The following is a 20,468-nucleotide window of genomic DNA, read 5'->3' as shown; positions in this document are numbered from 1 at the left end:
CCACCCCGATCAGTATTTGCAACTTTTTCAGCACTCCAGAAGGTTCCCTTGTGTCCCTCCCATACCCTCTGAAAGGTCACCACTATTCTGACCTTCATCCCCATGGATTGATTTTGCCTGTTCTTGAACTTCTATAAAGGGAATCAAGTAGTATGTTCTCTTTTGTGTCTGGCTTCTGAAGCTTAAAATTATGTCTGAGATTCATCCCTGTTATTGAGTGAAACAGTAGGACTTTTTTTGTTTGTTGGATGGCTTGTGGTTTTTTTTTCTCATTGCTAGAATTCCATTGCATGAATGTACGATGATTTGTTAAAATTCTGGATGTGTTTTGAAGAGCCGAGGAATTTGCTTATGGATTGGATGTGGGATGTGAGAGAAAGAAGAGTCAAGCCTGACCAGACTTTCAGTCCTAAGCAACTGGCTGGATGGAGTTGGCATTATCTGAGGTGGGAAAGGCTGCTGGGCGGTATGGGTTTTGTGAGAAATGGAGTTCAGATTTGGACACGTTGCATTTGGGCTATCTGTCGAATAGCTCTGCAATGTTGAGCGGGTTGTTGGATGGATATGCAAAGATGGAGTTTAGGAGAGAGATGTGGGCTGGGGATACAAACATGAGAGCCATTGCATGTCGATGGGGTATACATCCCTAAGGAGCCTTGATGAGATCTTCAGAAAGAAAGGACAGATGGGGAAGAGACGAGGCCTGAGGCCTGCACACTGAGAGGTTGGAGGGAAGAGAAGGCATGGATGTAGGAGGAAAACCCAGGGCCCCGAGTGAGTCTGGCGCCCAGGAAGGGGAGCTTGGAAAGTATGTCAAGGAGAAGCGAGGGATTGGCTGTTGCAGATGGCTGTCCACGGACCCAGTGGGATGAGGACTGAGAATTGCCACCAGATGTAGTAAGGGCAATGTCAGTGGAGTGGTGGGAACAGAAAGCTTGACTAGAGAAAGCTCAAGAGAGGAGAGGAAGGAATTGAAGGCAGTTGGCATAGATTACCCTTTTGAAGAATTTTGTTACGAAGGGAAAAAAGCAATGGGGCAGAAGCCGTCAGGAGAAGTGGGAAGAAGGCATTTTGTTTTGTGTTGTTTTCTAAGATTGGAGGGACATTAGTACATTTGTGTACCGATGACTAACCATCCAGCAGGGAGTACAAAACTAACGTTGAATCTAAGGAGAGAATTTCGGGGGTGATGGCTTTGGTTCGGCCGGCAGGGTTGGGACCCACACAGAGGGGCTGGCTCAGAGGCGCTCGGAGGTCATCTATCAGGCAGGAAGTCAGAGTGTGTGGGTGTGGATGCTGGGAGGTGAAGTTCTCTTCTGAGTGTTTCGGCTTTCTCCGGGAAGTGAGAAGCAAGGTCATCGGCTGGGAGGGAGGATGCGGGAGGAGGCGGTAGGGAGAGTAGCAAGTGTGAAATAATTCTCTGGAAGTGGGGAAGGGACTAGACTCGGGAAGTGGAGTATAATTGGGGGCAGCATGAAGGGCCCGCCAGAAATTCATGGTTCACGGTGATGAGTCTGAAGGGAGACTCCGGCCGCGGGGTTGTGGGCTTATCACCAGCCGTGTTCAGCTGCATGGGCACAGGCATGGGAGAAGGTGGAGAGTTCATTCCTGCGTTCATCCAGAAGGGCCAGATTCTGGGCCAGGCACTAGGTGTCTCATCATGGTTATGGTCAAGGAGTGGGCCCTGGTCCCTGGGGCTTTGGAACTGGTGGAGGGAGAGAGCCAGAACACAGATAAGTGAGCAGGTGGCTACAATCATAACTTGAGGAGAATTCAAGGAAGGTAGCCATCCTGCTCTTCTCTGCGGCTGGCTCTGGCGTCTCCAAACCCCGAGTCAGTGTCCAAGGAGACCCACAGGCACCCGAGGACTTAGGTAGGGCCTTGTAGGCCTTGTGGTTCACAGTCAAGGGTTTGGATTTTATTCTAAGTGCGCGAAGAAGCCTCTGAGTGCTTTAAGCAGGGAATGACATAATCTAAATTACATTTTTAAAAGGTCAGAATTCATCAACGAAATATTAGCAAATCAAATCCAGTGATAGATAAAAAGGATAATACATCACAACAAAATAGGGTTTATTGCATGCGTGCAAGGGTGGTTTCACATGGAAAAAACTCAGTGTATTCAGCACATTAATATAAAAAGGTCACCCTGCCCGCTGTGTGGGGAATGGGTTGGACGGGCAAGAGAAGACTGTAGGAGGTCATGGCTAAAGGCGGGGGTGGGGGCGGGCAGGGAGCCCAGGAGGCAGTGGAGATGGAAGGAACTGGAAAGAGTTAGGGTGTGTTAGAGTTAGAACCAACTGGTAATGGACTGTGTGCAAAGCGGGAGAAGGGGTCAAGTGTGACCACCACGTTTATGGTTAAAGCCATTGGGTAGATGGTGGTGCTGATTCTGGAGAGAAGGTGAGGAAAGAAGAAACTGGAGGGAGATTCAGAACCTACTAGATACTCAAGTGGAGGTGCTGTGCTAGTGGGTCCTCTGGTGGTCTTCTCTCTCTTGCTCATTCCCCAGCTTTCATCCCTTCATGGAGTCTGGCAGGTGGGCCCTTTCTTCCCCCACACAGCTGTGAGGAAGGGGCCGCTCAAATATCCAGCCAGCTTCCTGGGTGCCTCCAGCCGCTCCATCTACTGTCTTCCCATCTCACTTCTTAGGAGGCCGTTGGCTTCTTAGGCTGGAACCGCACCAATAAGGATGTGTAGCTTTGGGCTCCCTAAAGCTTCCAGAAGGAGACAGCAGGGCTGGGGGTTCTTCCTTCTTGCCAGGCTCCATTCCGAACGAGACACAGTGGCTTCTGGAATAGCTAAGGCCCCCGAGTCTCTGCCCATCCTCCCTTGGAGGGATATCCCCTTGGGATGTCCCTTGGGTGGCACCCTCCCCGGACTCTCTGTGAGCCTCAGAGCCTCCTTTCCCACCCGCATTGCTGCAGCCCACCAGGCCTGGCGCTGTGCATTGTGCTCATCCCCTGCGTGGTGGCTGTCCCTCCCCCACCCTACAACACGGCCCCCCCAGAGCCATGGTGGGGCCCCCAGCGGTGCATCAGAGAGGTCGGTCAGTCACCAGGCAGTGAGCCAGTGTGGGCTCCGGCCCCGCCCAGATGGGCAGAGCAGGTGGACGGGGGGATGGGGGAGGGATGGGGAGCCGCATCGGGGTCTCTGGCGCCCTGGGCTGCTGGAGAAGCCCTGTCTGTCCTTCCACAAAGAAGCAGTTTCCTCCTTTTGCCTCGTGCTTTGCAGGGCAGCTGGCTGGCTTGGCACAGGCACCGAAGGCCAGACCTCGCTGTGGGCAGTGTGCAGCCTGATCTCAGAGGCCACTGGGTTCCGATTGTCCCGTCTGCCGCCCGAGAAGGGGCCCAGACTACAGCAAAGCGAGAGCTGCTTCTCAGGCCTTTTCTTTGCCTATATCCCAACAGACCCGGGAGCTCTGATGCACACCCACCCAGCTGGAGCAGGAGCTCCCCAGGCGATGATCCTCTGGCAGGCACGAGAGGGGAAGATCTATTTGCAAAAAAGCCCCTCTATCCCAGATATTTTTAACGATCCCCTTTTCAGGGAGGCATCTCTCTTGCCCTGCTTTATGGAGATACATCAGTGGAATGAAGGGTAAGAGCAGTCTCCCCAGACCGATGGTTCTGCCACTTTGGAGTGCTTACTTAACCTTTCTGAGCTTCCATTTCTTCTTCTGCCAAAGAGGCTTCTTAATACTTCCTTCCAAGGGTTGTTAGGAGGCCCAGAGATGAGCTGTGTTGAAGGACTGGCATGTAGTAGGCACTCAGTGAGTGGGGGCTCTTCCTGGTGTCCAATAACCCTGACTCGTTTTCCCTTTACTGCTCCATGTGACGTGACCGCCGGGGTCCCATGGGCTCAGGTCCGTGTCAAATGGGTTGTGTGCCCCGTGAGAGCAGGGTGTGGCTCCCTCCATCTGTCTTGCTCACTGTATCCCAGTACCTAACGCATGCCTGGCTGCCGCCTAGTAGGTGGCTAAATCAGTGTCTGTCCCGGGAAGGAATGAGAGAATTCTCGCAGGGACGAAGGAGGCCTCGGTGGGGCAGATGGAGTGGCCGGCTTGGGAAGAAGTCAGTCGGATCTTTCGTATTCATCCACAGAGGGCAGAGGCAGGTACTGGAGCGTGAAAGGTTATTTCATTAAAACATTCCCAAGAGATCAGAGGGGGGGACGGGGGCAGGGGTGCAGAGGGGTGAGCTTCCCTGGCAAGTTGCAGGGAGAATCCTGGTCTGTGGCCCTCAGCTTGGCTCCCTCTGGTCCGCATGCTCCTGTTTCTATGAGGGGAGGGTGTGAGCAGCCCCTCCCGAGCCTTCCTTGTCGTCCTGAGGGGCTGGTGTCTGAGGGAGCTGAAGTAAGGCCTCCCCTGGGGGACCGGCGGCCCCGTAACTGCTCTCTGGAGGGGGGGAACATTCAGTGTGTTTGGGGACTCGCAGACACACCTGCCAAGCTGGCTCGTCCTCTGCAGAGTAAACACAACCCCCACCCCCCACGTCCTGGGCTCCGAGGGCTCCCTTGATGACAGTGGCCCAGCAAGGGCTGGGGAGAGACAGAGACACCATTCAGAGTGGCCGCGTCAGGCCCCAGGGGCTGACACTCTGGGAGTGAGCCAGCGAGCCAGCAAGGGGTATGAAGGCACGATGTCTCTGCCACCATCACCTGTAATGGGGACAGGAGGCCACTGTGACTTCGGGCTCTCAGCAGGGTGTGCGTATGCTTTCACCCGGGCACACCTGGGTGTGTGCATGTGTGTGAGTGTGTGTGTATGGAGGGGTTCTAGCTTTTTATTTTTATCTTTACAAATAAAAAACAATATCCTGGAGGGTCTGGAAGCCCTTTCATTTGACCCTGCTTGCTCTCCCCGACCCCCACCCCAGCTCTCTGAGGCCCAGACAAGAGTCCCAGCCCAGCTAGTCCCTTTCCTGTTTGTGGCCCCCCCAACCCCTAGTCCTCATGCCCCACCCCCCACCATTAATCCTCCTTGACATGAGAACACAGCTTACGGGTTCAAGTCAACAAGTGTTTTCTGACAACACAGGTCCCGTCCTCCAGGGCACAGACCCACAGTCTGGTAGGTGGGACACGGTTTCCCAGCTGCCATGCAGCAAGAGGCCTGAACAGGCCTGGCCAGCACCCAGGCACACAAAGCCAAGGTCACTCCCCCAGCCAGGATGCTCAGCCCCACACCTCCTTGTACCTGTGCTCAAAACTTACTTTCCCTGCCTCCGGGCCAGTCACTTCTTACCCTGTGTGTCCTTGGAGTGGAGAAGGATAGAAGAAGGAGATTTAACATGTAAGACCACATCTTAAACACACACACACACACACACACACACACACACACACCCCAGAAGCTATTTTCTTCTCTTCTCTTGTCTAATTCCTACTCATTCTTTTTTTTTTTTAAAGATTTTATTTATTTATTTGAGACAGAGAGAATGAGAGAGAGCACATGAGAGGGGGGAGGGTCCGAGGGAGAAGCAGGCTCCCTGCCGAGCAGGGAGCCCGATGCAGGACTCGATCCAGGGACTCCAGGATCATGACCTGAGCTGAAAGCAGTCGCTTAACCAACTGAGCCACCCAGGCGCCCAGCTACTCATTCTTTAATACCCAGCTCAGATGAGACCTCTTCCAGGAAGCCTTCCTTGATCTGCCTTCATGTTCCCACAGTTCTTCTTCAAGGGCTTTAAACACTGCCCTTGTCAAATTGCATGCAGGTAATCTCCCTCACTTGCCTGTGAGTAGTTTGTGTGTGTGTGTGTGTGTGTGTGTGTGTTGAGGGGAGGGTGTCCAAACCTATTCATCTCTGTCTCCGTAGTGCCCAGCGTGCTTTCTGCCCATTTTTGATATCCGATGACCAGCCCAATGAATCAGTGAATGAATGGTAATAGTAACAAGTGATCTTTGAGCACCTAATATGTGCTAGGCCCTGGGCTAAATACTTCGTATGGACTCTATTTATTTAGAGTGCAAGTGGGAGGGGGCTGCGGAGGGAGAGGGAGTGGACTCTCTTATTCAAATCCATGCACAGTTTTATGAAGAGGCACTAACCGTATTTGACATTAGTAGTATGATATAGCCCCAATGGCCACCATGTCTGAGAAGCTGAGGCTCAGCAAGGTGAACAACATGCTATCAGGCACATGGCTGAATGAACATCTGAATGGATGAATGAAAAGATCTGTATTTGAGCCTTGACTCCAACACTTATTCTGGGTGATTTGGGGTAAATCACTTCCCTCTCTGGGTCTCAGTTTTCCCATCTATATAATGGGCCTAATTCCAATCCCTACCGCAAAGAGTTATCTGTGAGGCAGTGTTCTTGGAATGGGAGGGGAGAATGGCTTTATTGTCCGGAATTACATTGGCACTGGGATGTATGTGGGGGACGGAGGAGTTACTGTGACCCCCACCCCCAGCCCAAGTCTGCTCTCTGACCCGTGGTTCCAAGTGCTGCCCGAGGGCGGGCCTGATGGCCTGGCACAGAGGTAGCAGAAGAAGCTGATGTTTTCTGCAGGGCTGCAGGTGTGCGAGGGGAGCAGAGACCCGAGAGCCAGAGGAAGCTGCCCCCAGGAGGTGGGGAGGGTCAGGAAGTGGGTGCTGCCGCATGCCTGGCAGGCGAGCCAAGTTTGCCTTTGGAGCTGATGCTGAAAGACAAGGCGTCTTCCTTTTCGGGTGTCTACCACCTGCTGGAGCTGTCGACAGCTCCTGGCTCCAGCACGCTCCCCAGGCAGGGGCATGCCGGCAGAATGGAGGCTGCACACCGCCAAGGCTCCCTGTGGAGCATGAGGGGGGCGGCGGGCCTTGAGGTTGGTGGGGAACTGACAGTGACTTACATGTTTAGCCTGGCGCAGGGCTTTCACTCCTCAGCGAGGGGCCAGCCCCGGGGGACCGCCTGCACAAGAGAGGGTGTCCGCTCCCACTGCTGGAGTCACTTAGGCGAGGAAGGGCCTTCTCTGGGCCCCACTCTTCCTGTCGGAACGTGGCCTGCACCTGAGCTCAGTCTGCAGGCAAGACTTGGAGAAAAAAAGAATGTTCCAGCGAAACACCTGTGAGGAGTATCAAGAACAGGGGGCCTTTGCCCAAACCAGGGGAGGCTGGGGGAGACGTGATTTCCCCATCCGGCCAGTACAGAGGGAGGCTGGGGGCTTGGAACCAGGAGGCCGGATCTCGGGGTCTGGTCTGCCACTGGGACAAGCCACCTCCCCTCACCCCATGGGACCTGCATCTCCATTGGTAGAGAGGACTCATGGCCCCCACCCGCTTCCCCGCCAGGCTGGCCACACTGCTCTCCTCCTAGTCTGGCCTCTGCTACTTTCATATTCTGACCTTAGCCAAACTCTCTGAGCCTCAATTGTTACGAACGAAAATGGAAGTAATAGTATCTAGCGCATGAGACTGTCCATTGTTAGACATGGAAAGGAACGTGCAAACCCAACATCTCCCTGCAGGATCATGGGGCTCGTTCTTTCCCTTTCCTGCCGTTTGGTGGGAGAGAGGAAGATGGAAGGATAATGGTGTGTGTGTGTGTGTCTTCTGAATCTGGTGCGGTTGGGGTGGACAGCTGACACCATCCACCAGTGTGGCTTGAGGGGTTCCTCTACGTGCATGCCGAGGCCCTTGGGGAAGTGGCCGCGTGCCGGGCTGGGAGGCGCCCGAAGCCCTACACACAGGTAAGGGTGTGTCCCAGCACTGTTCTGGATCCAGCACCTTGGGCACCTCCCTTCCTGCTCCAGGTGCTCCAGGCTCCTCCACAAGCCCAGGGGAGGAGCCTGGAGGGCCCCCAGGAAGGGGACATGAAGGCTGGGCAGGTGGGGGGAGTGCCTGCGTGTCGAGTATCTCCTCAGTGTCCAGAGCAGCGCTGGGTGCCTTCTTTGGCAGCATATTTAATTTTCTGTAGTTCTGCAAGGCTGAGATCAGCGTCATTTTACACATAAAGAAATAGGGGACCAGGGAGGTAAAGTCACTTGAAAATGGTTACCCAGCTCATAAATAGCCAAACTTAGAATGGAACTTGGTGCCTGCCAGATACCAAAGCGGATGCCATGGATGAAATACCCCACTCCCCCTGCCCCTGTCCTCGGGGATTTCCAGACTGGGGACCACAGCCCCGACTGTCCTCAGGGAGCTTCTAGGCTGAGATGGACACAGAACACAAGATTCTGCAGATAGTGAGGTAAGTCAGCACATGCTGAGCTAAGATGGCTGAGGCTTCCGGGGCAGAGACTGCCAGTGGGCACAGGCCTGGCCTGCTGCCCGGTTTCTTCTAGGCCCTGCCTGCTTTCTCGCAAGCCCCAGGGCCTGCGTGTGCTCATTCGCACGGCTGCCTCAATCACAAGGGCAGGGAAGCTAAATCCGGAGGCGTTGCCAGCATCGTGGCAGCAGAAGTGATCCCACGCGGTCCACGGAGGTGAGAGTGGTGGAGCTGGGTTAGAGGGGCAGCCCAGTGGGCCCTGGGCTGGGTCCTGGGCTGGGCGCTGTGAGGGACTCAGAAGGACCTTCTCTGCCACCCACAGGTAGAGTGCACCCTGCAAAGAGCACTGGGCCAGAGTCCGAGGAGTCTGGGTTCAGTGTCAGCTCAGACGCTAACCAGCCAAGCGGCAGCCTTGGGCACTCACGGAACCTTCCTGGGCCTCAGTTTTCCAATCGGCAAAATGGCAGCAATCCACTCTTTGTTTATGTGGCAAGCCGATGTTTGCAACAAGTTGGATTGCTGGCTGGGAAGCACTTTGCGAGTGATGCTGGGCTATGTCATTATCGTGTTGCCGAGATGGGGAGCTTCTCTCCCCTCCTTCTCCTCCGTGCTGGCTCCTGGCCTTTTCTCTCTGTGCACGCTGGAGGTAGCCCTCCATTAAGAGAAACGGGTCCCACGAGTGGATTTGCGATGGGCCCGGCAGGGGTCTGTGTTCCTCTTTCCTGTAGGATCTAAGACAATGCCTTTCCTTTCTCTGGGCTCCTCAGTCGGCCTCCTCCCCAAACAAGGACGAGGACGGTTACTTTTGTGCCAGATACTGTGCTGAGTGCCATTGGGGCCTGCCCCTCACGCATATTCTAGTTTGGGAAGTTCAGGCAATATGGGACACTAAGGACTGAGAGACGCTGGTCCCTGTCCTCACAAAACACTGCCCTTGGAGGCCGCCAGTCTGAGTTGCCTTTCCAGTTCTGGCCACGGGCCCTGTGACCTTGGGCAGATCACGCCGTCTCCGGGGATGACTGAGGAGGGACGGAAGGCGAGGCCGTGTGCCAAACTCCGTGCCAGGTGGTGACGAGGGACACAGTGGGGGCTGGGCTGGGCAGATCTCCGCTCCATTTTACAAATTCTGCGGCATCTCTAACGCCTGTCACGTGCCTGGGAGTGCTGTGTTGCCCGGAGCTTCTTGCTCCCTGGCCCGGTGGCTGGACTCCGCCAGAGATGTGGGGACCAGCGTGGAGGTCAGGGGAGGGAGAGGCGTGGGCTGTCAGGTCCCTGCAAGATTTAAATTTGGGGGGCCCTGAAGGAGGACATTCCAAACGGCCCGGATGGTTGGTGTTGGTAACATGGAAGCCACCTCGGCGGCCCCAGCTCCCCCCCGCCACCCCCCCCCCGCCGGGGGCTGTGGTGCGTGGCCTGCCTGGTTCTTGCCTGGCTGAGTCCCCAAGGCCCATTACCGCCAGCTCTCTGCATTTTCTTTTCCCAGCTCTGAGCACGGCACTTTGAAGTTTTCGTGAATGGTAGATGGAAAAAAAGAAAAAGGCTTTGATTTAATAAGCTTCCTCCTCCCCCACACACATCATAATGTGAGATTCCCCCATCCAGGGTCGTGGCAGACGTGAATGATTTAGAGGGCTTTGCGGAAGTGGGAGTGACTGAGAATGGAGTTTATTGATCAGCCCTCAGAGAAGCTGCCTCGCCAGACCCCTGCACTGGGACTCTGCCAAGGGCTCAGGCCGCTCTGTTCCCCCAGGGCGAATGACAGGGGTGCCGGCCAGCTCCCTGCAGGGCGAGAGAACAGGCTCTTCCCCACCCCCACCCAGGACTGGCAGTGAGGAGAAAGGCTGGTCTTGCCGCAGGAGGAAGTGTGGTTAGACTCTTGCTAGAGCTACCTCATTAAGTGGCTTAAATGTACCAGGGCTGGGTGATGGAGGCAGGACCCGAGGATCCTGTAGATCCTCTGGAAGGTGCCTGATCTGTGTGCGCTGGGTGCAGACTCTTCTGCCTGTCCGGAGGGATGGTGTGGAGAGGAGCGGGGGGAGCCTCGGGCGGACCTCTGACCCTCCCTCTGACTTGATCCGCATTTGAAGTGATTATTGATATCATCAGATCAGTATCTACCATGTTTGTAACTGTTCTCTATTCATTGGATTTGTTCCTTACTCCTTCCTCCTGCCCCCTCTTTTTCTGCACCTCTGGTTTTTTGTTTTTTTTTAAAGATTTTATTTATTTATTTGAGACAGAATGAGAGAGAGAGCACATGAGAGGGGGGAGGGTCAGAGGGAGAAGCAGGCTCCCCGCCGAGCAGGGAGCCTGATGCGGGACTCGATCCCGGGACTCCAGGATCATGACCTGAGCGGAAGGCAGTCACTTAACCGACTGAGCCACCCAGGCGCCCCTGCACCTCTGGTTTTAACTGAGCATCTTATATGGATCCGTTTTCCTTCCCCAAATATTATTGGGTTTCTACTGCGTGCCAGGTACTGTGGCAGCTGCTAGGAATACAATACAACACTGAACCACACCTGCGTCCTGCTCTCGGGGTACTTGCAGTTTTACGCGCGAGAGGAAAACAGAGTTCAACTTATCGTCCCACGTGGGGAGGAGGAGGGCATCAGCCTCCAACTGTGACCCAGGAGATCCAACATCCTACCTCCCGCCGCTTGCTATCCTGGGAGGCGGAAGCTAGGCCCTCCCTGCCTCCCCCCCACCCCGGGCAAGCCTTCCACTGCATCAGACTCCCAGTGCCCCCCGGCTCATTTCCATGGCTGGGGCAGAATAGAGGGGGCACCAGAGCCGATGCAGGGGGGCCGGAGGGGCGCAGGACCAGGATTCCCGTGCCCTGCTGTCTGGGCGGCTGCTGACCTGGAAGGACTGGAGCCTGGTCTGGGCCTGGCCTGGGACTCGGCCATGTGGGGCTGGGTGATATTCATGCGTGCAGTGAGACACGAGGCAAACAAAACAGCAGGAGACACCCGGGAGCAACTGCTGAAAAGTGCTGGAATTCTTACCACTCTTGTTAGTGCATTTGGGCTCAAACTCCACTGACCTGGGTGTCAGTGGGGAGAAGGCCCAGGACCTGGGAGAATAGGCAGCTTCTTCCAGGTCCGAAGAGCTAAGTACCACCTTGGGTCGTGAGGCAGCAGAAGGGACTGAAGTTAGACCCAAGGAGGACTTTCTGACAGACAAGGAGACGCTCTGGAGTGGAGGTCTGATGGTGGGAGTGGACTCTTTCGGAAGATTTCCAAGATGGAGAACTCCCCCTGTCCTCTCTGTCCTCCCACATCCTGCCATCTGTCACATCTTTTCTAGAAGAGAGCCTGTAACTTTAGGAAGCCCCAAAGGCCCAGGCAGCAGAAACAGAGAAAGAACCCACACCCTGTGAGAACAGTTGCGTCGCCAGGGTGAGCATCCCTTTCTCCTAGGCCTGGGAAGGCCCGGAAGGGGCACTGCCCATGACTCCAGGCCTGGCACCTGCGCAGAAGGCCCGCCTCCTGGTTCCCAGCTGGGCTACTGCCTTTGGGCTGCCCTGGAGTCTGCATGAGGTCTCCCTGCTGGGGGTTACGTTACGGTCCCTTGACGGATATAGGCTTTCAGGTAGATGCTGAGTATCCCGAGGTGTCTGATAGGCCAGGAGATACTCAGAAGTGGGAAGGAGAAAGGGCATGGGCTCCCCGAGTCAGCCTGCCCGTGTCTCCAACCCCCACACTGGCCACTTCCCCCAGGAGAGCTTTGCTGGGCCCAGCCAGGGAGTGTGCCTTCTCTAGGGCCCTGTGTGGGGTTTAGTGCTGGGCTGAACGAGCTCCCAAACCCCACCCCTTCCCCACCTCAGACGGATCAGGAACACAGGCTAATTCTGTACCAAGGTTGGGTTAGGTGGGAGATCTAGCTGCAAAATAGAAACGAAAGCCCCGGGACCAGGCTTCCAAAATGAAACAAGTCACTTTCTTTTTTATCTGTGTCCTTGCAACCTGTTTTGTATCTCTTTCGGAGCTGACTGTATTTTCTGGTAGAATCAGGGATGTCCTCTGGGTGGTGAGGTGATAAGGCTGGGCACCAGTTGCTATTAGGTACCCAGGGCCCAGACGAGTAAGCGCACCAGCCCCATGGTCACAGTGAGCCTGCCAAGCACGTCTTCTCGAGCCCTTGTACTGAGGACAGAACTGAGACTCGAGGGATGGTGACTTGCTCAAGGCCACGAGCTGTTAACTGGTGGAGCTGTAGTGTGAAGGCCGATCTGACTCCACAGCACACTTCTGCCAGCCAGTCAGTCCCTTACTCACTCATCTCACCGCCATATACTTCTTTCTCTTTCCATCCTACGTTCCTGCCAGTCTTCCTCTCTGTGGGGCGCATAGCTAGAGCATGAAACCTTAGGGGAGGGACTCCCTTCTGGGGACTTGTGGGTGCCTCAACCCCAGCCCCTGGGTCCCTCCCCAAACTGGGAGAGGAGTTTAGTCCTCAGGGCTCCCCTCTCCTTTCTGTTAATGCCAAGCTCAGCTCTCCCTGTAGGATGATCATTCCAGCAGAGGGGAACACGACCTGCGGAGCTTGGGAGACATCTGGTTTAGTCCCACATCATCTCAATGAGGACAAGGGTGCCCCAAAGGGGAGGGGTCTCCCCCTGACCTGCTCACTCCCAGCAGAGCCCAGACCAGAACCTGGGTCTCTTGATCCACACCAGGTTGGAGGTGGTGCTCCGACGGAGAGCTCTCCCTCTCTGGGGGTTCCTGATGTTGCTGCGGTGCGGGCAGGCACCCCTCAACAGGCAGCACGGGCCCCTCTGTGCTCTTGGGCCCAGGGAAGTGCGCACATTCCCAGGACCCTCCTGCCCTGGCCCTGCCGACGGGCCAGCCAGACTGGAGGACCCTTGGCCGCCTCTTGTAAGTGGCCACTGTCTGCAGAGGCCACGGGGGCCTGTGGGAATGATCCGATCGGCTCCCTTTCCCCAGAGGCAGGCCTTTCCACCTCACTGGAAAAGGAATTTGGCCCCTTTCCCGCCATGGTCGTCCCAGTGAGGCCTCCCTGCACCAGCCGCTCTCAGGTCATTAAATCCGCGCACGGACAGGACGGGTTTTTCCGTCCCACCCACCGGATGAGTCAGAAAGTCCCCCATCGCAGGTGGGGCCATATGGCCTTGGTCTCTTTGCCACCCTGGCCTTCCTTACCTGAGAGCCGGAGAGAATCAAGTCTCAGGCAGGAAATGGCCAGGAAGCCTGGGTCCAGTCTCCCCAGTTTCCTGATCAGGTCAGACACCCTCCTCCTCAAGGATCACCCAGTCACTGGGATGTGGGGCTCCACCCGGCCTTGGGAGTCAGAGAGCTGCTTCCCACTGTGGGGTGGGGGGTTGCATCTGAAAATCACACAAGGCATTGTTTCAGATGCAGTCCCTGGGTCTCCATTGTCTGTACGGGGACATCCTGATTCATCCTGGATGAGGGGGAAAGGCCTGGGGATGGCAGGCAGATATAGCTGGAAAGTGTGCCTCCCCTAAATCTGAGATCCCTCTCCCTACATCCACCCCCACCCCCGCCCCCCGGAAGCCTTCTTTGGAGCTCTGAGCAAATCCAAAGGCCTCCTTGTAAGGATGAGAGAACACACCAGAGAGCAGAGAGCTCCGTGACAAGGCACGCAGGCCTGTGGCAGAGCGGGCAATGCTGGGCATCCGTGCAGCCTGCGAGTCTGGGGCGGTGGTCCCGGGACCTTTGGCCTTATATGCTTCAACACGTGCTGCTGTCTCGTCAGACTGGCTGCCCCCTTTGGGCAGGCGCTGAGCCCCCCTGTCGGATAGAACATTCCTTGAGGACAGAAGCTAGGTTTTTTCTGCTCACTGCCAGATCCAGGGAAGAGGCTCTGCATCTGGAGCAGGGAAGGTAGGGGAGGTTGTTGGTCCCGGAGTCACATACGTGCCCTTGATTGTCTTCCCACCAGGCTGTGGAGTTATTTGTCCCCAACAAGTGACCAGAAGTGATTTCCAAGGCCCATTTACACTAATGACCTAATCAATTTATCCAGCTCTTTTCTTTCAAGGAGCTGCGAGCGTCTGCCCCTCCTCTCTGTAGCCTTCAGGCTGACCCTGGAGGTGTCAGACCAGCTTCCCTCTTGGGGACGGGTGACACTGATATGGGTGGTAGCTGATGCCACAGGGTCTGAGGGGAGCAAGACTCGAGGGAGGGTGATTAGGACCCAGACATCCTGCGCCCCTCCGCCCGGCCCCCGATCCAGACTCCCCTGGGCAGCATTACTATTAAATGTTTGGCCCCTGGAGTGTGCCCAGCGCCTTTGATTGTATCTGGTTTCCTGTTCTCCTTGGGGAGGAAGAATTTCTCTGCAGGAAGTAGTTTAATAGTCTGAAAGCCTTACTTCCCTGGTCTGGAGAACCAGGTTTCCAGTTGCAAGTGGCCCAGATCCTTGATAAAAAGGGAGGCAGGAGCGGGGGGACCCGAGCTCTGTAGCATTGCTCCTTCTCAGACACGGAGGAAAAGGGAAGGAGAGACGGAAGATTCGGTTCCTGACTCTCCAAACTGCCAGGGTGCAGAGACATGCTCCTCGCTCCCTGCTCCCGGCCTCGGCCCGGTGCTCTGGCCACGTGACTGGGGAACAGGGCCAGCCAGGCCTGACGACCCTGCCCTGGCCTCAACGGTCGACAGGACACTTCGTCACCCCTGTCTTCCAACAGAGACACGTCTAGCCTTTTCCCGACCGACCATGTGGCTTCTCTCTCTCTCTCCCTTCTGAGTCCACGCGGATTTGTTAAGAGTCTGGTCAGTTCTCTGCTGCTCCTGGCAGGGAGTTCTTCGTGATGCCTACACTCGGTTCTTTCCACTCCGGCTTCACTCCTGAGCGGCTGGGGTCTAACCTGGAGTTCAGGGGTCACTGAGGTGCTTACAGCGGAGGGATTGGTTATGCAGGTGGTGAAGCATCTGAGAAGTCAAGGGGACTGTGAGGGAACCCAGAGATTAGCAACAATGGGAAGTTAGCCCTGGGCTGGGGGACAAAGAAGGAGCTGGAACCGAGGTGGGCTTGCGGGCTGGGAGGGGAAGCCCGAAAGGAGAGGAAACAGCTGCCCAAGGCACAGAGAGGGGTGGAAATATCCCGGCTTTCCTCTTCTCACTCGGTGCCCCAGTGCCTCCGGTGGACCCTGCTGACACGGGAGCTCCGGAGATGCAGCCCGCAGGGCTCAGCCCCTGCTGAGACGGAGCAGGGCAGGGCTAGTAGGAGGGAGGCTGACGAGAGCCCGTTTCAAGACCAGCACGCTCCGGTCTTGACCGAGCAGTGACAGAGCGGCTGCTCTGAGCGCCTTCTTCTGGGTGGCAGTTCTCCGTCCACCAAAGAGAGTTCTGTAGGGCCTCACTGCCCTCCCCTTCTCTTTTCTCTGTCAAATGCTTCTTTCCTGCCTAGGCCTCAGGGTCTGTTCATCGCCTGATGACACTCTGCACTTTTCCTGTTCGTTGGAGGCTTTTGGTTCACGTTCCCAGAGTCAGCCTGAAAGTCAGTCCCCAGTGGTGTCCAGGAAAGAGCCCCTCTTCGAGGCTGTGGGCAGGGAGAGGCCACCCCTCGGTGCTCCGCCAGGGCCTCCGACTGGACGTGATCTTATCTGTGAAAGGGGCCTATTCATGAGGCACAGGACCAGCCAGGAGCCTGGGCACGCTCATGGCTCCCGCTAGGACTTAGCTTGAGATGGAGACACGGCTTCTCCGGACCGCAGGCTGGAAGACTCCGGTGAAGCTGGGTCTGGCCAGGGGAGCTTCTGCTGGTCTCTCAGTGTGTGGCCGCAGTGCTGGGGCCTGGGCACCGTGGGTGTTTTGGGGACTGGCTGGCACTGGTTCATACCTCCCCTAAGAGGCCCTCGTCCGAGCGGCCTATGGTGCAGCGCCTAAGCAGGGCACCAGTAGTTAGCCGGTTCGTCAGCGGGCTCCCTGCAGCTCCCAGCGCGGCATGGACACACCCAGGGAATGATTCTTCTCATCCAGGGCACTGGGATTGCTTCCAGAGCGACGGCTACGCCTTTCTCCTCTGACCTTCTCTAACTGGGCAGCGACCGGTTCCTCTTTATTTCTGGTTCTCGAGATGTACTCACGGGGTAGGTCCTCAATCAATCACAAATGATTGAATAAATCATGTTTATTTATCACTGAATTTTATTGATCACATAGATAATAGATCATAAGTGATTGTATAAGTGGAGGTCTGGATTCACCTGCCCGTTGTTACACGTATGTATTCATTTATTCGGCAGACAGTGATTGAGCACTGTTCTAGGTACTGGGGTTGCAGTGGTGAATCTGCAAAATAAAGGCCCTGTCCTAAATGGACCTTATATTCTGCTGGAGAGAAACGGATGATAAATGCATACATATATATGGAGAGAGAATGAGAGAGAGACAGGAAGTGGTCAGCTCTGTCAAGAAAGTTAAACCCGGTAAGAGGTACAGAGTGGTGGGGGCTGTTTTTTCCTGCTGGGCAGGGAAGCTTCTCTGAGGAGGTGACATCTGAGGTGGGATCTGATCATTCGAGGGGAGATGAGCAGGAAGGGTGAAGGCCCCTGGGTGGACACATACGAGGGTCCAGCAGTGTGATGTGGACCTCACCGGCAAAGGGGGTGGGGTTAAGGCTAAGGGGAGGGGCCCCTTGAGGAGACAGGGATCCAGGAGACTCAGGAAGTGGTATCTCTCTCTCTGCTCAGTGGCCAGGATCAAAACCTGAGCATCATCTTGATTCTTTCTGTCAGCTGGACAGCCAGACTCAACAGCAGATCCTGTTGGATCCATTTCCAAGTGCACCTCAAGCTGTCCACTTCCCCCCAGCTAAAATAGCCTCCCTGTGGTTGTCTTGCTTTCCCTGCTACAACACGTTCTCCACAGGGCGGTCCGAGTTAGCTTTTAAAAACAGAAACTGGAGGATATTACTCCTTTGCTTGCAATGGCTTCCCTGCACTTAGAATGTACCCCAGAACCTTGATTGTGGCCCTCCCAGCCCTAGGTGGCTGTCCCTGACCACAGCTGGGACTGACCCGCCCTACCCTTGCCCTCACCGGCCTCACTAGCGGCTCTCTGCTCCTTGCCCTCCAGCCTCAGCACCTTCACCTGCTGTATTTTCTGCGCGGAAAGCTCTGCCTCCCCCGCCACCCTGATCTTTGCCTGGGTGGCTCTTGGTGATCATTTAGCGATCAGCTCAGCACATCCTCCCCAGAGAGGCCCCTCTGCCCACCAGCTACTCAGTCTCTCGGGTGTCCTATTGATTTCACTCTCTGAAATGATCCGTTTATTTGTTTATACATCTATTTCCTGTTCCCCTGCCTCTAGAAGGTTACTTTCACGAGAGCCTGTTCTCCTCAATATTTCTGAACCCTACCTTTACCACTCGGTACCTGGCACCTAAAGGTGTTCATGGAATATCTGTTTAATGACTCAAAGGGAGACCTTGTTTGCTTCGTCACCCCAACACCCACCACTAAACAGCTAGGCAGCTCATCAACAGACCAGCCTGAGGTCTATGAAGAGGCCCGACCTGGAGGGAAGTCGGGGGGCTCCCAGGGTGGTCTAATAGCATCCTCAGAACTGCTCAGTCCAAGGAGCTCACCATGGCTCCCTGCCACTCTGAGGTCTATGAAGAGGCCCGACCTGGAGGGAAGTCGGGGGGCTCCCAGGCAGGTCTAATAGCATCCTCAGAACTGCTCAGTCCAAGGAGCTCACCATGGCTCCCTGCCACTCTGAGGCTCCACCCTCCAAGTCCCCTTCACCCCATCCCATGGGAGTGCCAGCGCTGGGTCCAGCCAGGCTTTGGACTTGGAAAGATCTGAATCTTAGCAATTCTGTCTCTACGTCTTTCTCGCTAAGGGACCTTGGGCAGGTTTCATAATCTGAGTCTCAGTTACTGTAATTAGAAAATGAAAATAATAATCATAATAATACCTAACTCATGGGGCTATCTTTAGTCAGTGCCGGGCCCGCAGGAAGTATCAATAAATGTTAACTTATTAGCATTATTGTTGTCATCATTACTGATCAGTTAGCTGTTATTTTTCTTTTTGTTTAAAGATTTATTTATTTATTTGAGAGAGAGAGAAAGAGAGAGAGAGCGTGCACATGAGTGGGAGGGGAGGGGCGGAGGGAGAGGGAGAGAATCTCAAGCAGACTCCCCGCTGAGTGTGGAGCCTGACCCAGGGCTTGATCTCACGACCCTCAGATCATGACCTGAGCTAAAACCAAGAGTCCGACGCTCAACCAACTGAGCCACCCAGACGCCCCAGTTAGCTGTTATTTTTCAATGCCCTTCCCCCGCCTTAGCCTTCAGAACCTCCCTCTTCTATGTGGCAGCCCTGCCAGAGTGCAGGGGTGTGGCAGAGGTGTCCTCTGCCCTGCCCTGTTGGGTGTGGGATTGGTAGCCCCCCCACCCCACCTTGTCCACCTCTGAACCACACTTACTCTGGTGGCATCTGTGATGGGAGATATCTCCCCACTCAGCCAGCCCGGGAACCCCCTTCCACCTCTTTCCTGAAGCCCTCCCTCTCCCTCCCACCGCTCCAGGAACACAGTCTGCATGTTATCACCATCATCAGGAAGGTGCTGGCTGGTAGACTAACTCACACTCTGGAATTAGTACTGTCTTGGCTTTTAAAAATAACACACAGAGGGGCCAATTCTTAACCCAAAGGAACGGCTCACCCATGGTGGGATTTTAAGCTAAGTGACCCATGATGGGGCTGGTTCTGTAAGGAGCTGCCCGCCCTGCTTGCCTGTGGACAAGGCCCCACTGGTGTTTCAGTGTGTCCATTCTGTTGCTCCCCCGCCTGTGTCTGTGGGATACTGCATGTTCCTGAGGACAGCCGTCTCTCTGGCTAGTCCCCAGCACAGCCCCGGGGGTGGGGTGAGGCCGCGGACCCCAACTTGGGAGGGATAGCCCAAGCTTTGGAGGCACATTCAACACGCCCTACGCCATGTGCGCCCCAGGACTTGCAGCTTCTGCTTCCCTTTCCCACGTGTGGGGAGAGGTGAGTTTCTCCCTGGCCCTGGGGCGCAGTCCTTCCTGTGGGAGCCTGCCCCACCTCAGCCAAGGTCCTGGGTCCAGCCCTTTCCCACCATGGAGAAAATAGCAAGAAAAACAGATGAGAACTGATACCCTAAGCTGCAGGTCTGCTGGGACCTGGCCCTGGAGGAGCCCCAGGAAAGCTTTAACCCTGGGGCTCCAGGCCCTCAAGAAGGGCGAGGGGAGGAGGGGAGTGGGCACCTCCCTAGTGAGAAGCTGCTTCCTCCCTTTCTCACACTTGGGTCAGTGTCGGGACCCACCTCTTCTCTCAGTGGTCATCATTGCTCAGATGTGTGTCCTGGGCAGCCTCCCCCCACCCCCAATCCCCAGGCTGGATGGCAGCACAAGGTCACCTTGTCCACCCCCCTATTTCTGGGCATACCCTCCTTGAATAGGGTCCAGATGTTCCCATTCTAAAGCTCTTAGGAAGGGGACATTCGCAATCTGCCAATCATCCCATATCTAAGTGACCCACAGTGAGCCTGGTGCCCAGGAGGAGAGCTGGTCTTGGAGTCTGGAGACCTGGGTAAGTTATTGGGCCATTTCTGGGCCTGGGTTTCCTAATCTGTGAAATGGTAATCCCATTATGTCCACAGGGTGGTTACGGGGATGACCTGAGACATGAATGTAAAGGGCTTTGTGAACGATAAACATGATATAAATCATACGTGCGACGGGCCGTGACCCGGGGCGGGGGGGCAGGGAAGGGCAGGTGCCTGGCCTCCATCCTTCCTCCTGCCGCTGCAGCCTGATTAGGTCCTGCTGAGGCTCACCCTGGAAACCTGCCCCCCACCCCAACCTCATGACAGCCATAGCAGTGTCCCTTAGCCTTCTGTCTCGGCAGAATGATCTCTGCTCCTTCGGTCTTGCTCTGTGGATTCACCCAGAGCTTCTTTCACCATAGGGTGTGTGGGGAGCCCTCTGAGATCATCACTAACAAGCCCTGAGCCAGATATTTGCAGAGCCGTTAGGCCCTGTTGGCTGAGCACCTAGAGATACGGGAGGATTTCCAAGCGTGAGTGTTACTAGGGGCTTGGACGGGAGGAGCTCGGGCACAGGAATATTGGTGGGGTGTTTACAGACTATTTCACTTATGTTGTCTCATCTGGTCCTTAGTCTCTGAAGTGGGTCCACTGTCTCATTTTACTGAGAAAGAGTTGATCTAGTAGGTTGCAGATTGACTTCTAGTGTGTGAACCAGGCTGGCCCTCCTGCTAGGGACCCAAGAGGAGGGAATGGGCTTCAGTTGC

The 20,468-nt window shown here is 55.5% G+C and overlaps 1 protein-coding gene across 3 annotated transcripts in view; it reads left to right on the top strand.

Annotated features, from left to right (window-relative positions):
• ADORA1 (adenosine A1 receptor) overlaps nt 1-20,468 on the top strand; it is a 33,323-nt gene that overhangs the window by 9,413 nt on the left and 3,442 nt on the right. Inside the window, exon 2 of one of the 3 annotated variants that reach the window (XM_064593978.1) lies at nt 8,029-8,176. The exons of the other annotated variants lie outside the window; for them this stretch is intronic. Within the exon in view, the coding sequence (XP_064450048.1) occupies nt 8,142-8,176 (35 nt within the window). The 5' untranslated portion in view covers nt 8,029-8,141. The remainder of the gene's footprint in view (nt 1-8,028; nt 8,177-20,468) is intronic. 3 annotated transcript variants of the gene reach the window in all.

Source organism: Mirounga angustirostris, unplaced genomic scaffold (assembly GCF_029215605.1).
Source record: "Mirounga angustirostris isolate CCGP_5_RB_7025 unplaced genomic scaffold, mMirAng1.0.hap1 SCAF_6, whole genome shotgun sequence".
Classification (NCBI taxonomy): Eukaryota; Metazoa; Chordata; class Mammalia; order Carnivora; family Phocidae; genus Mirounga; species Mirounga angustirostris.
This window is presented reverse-complemented; position numbering and strand designations above follow the sequence as displayed.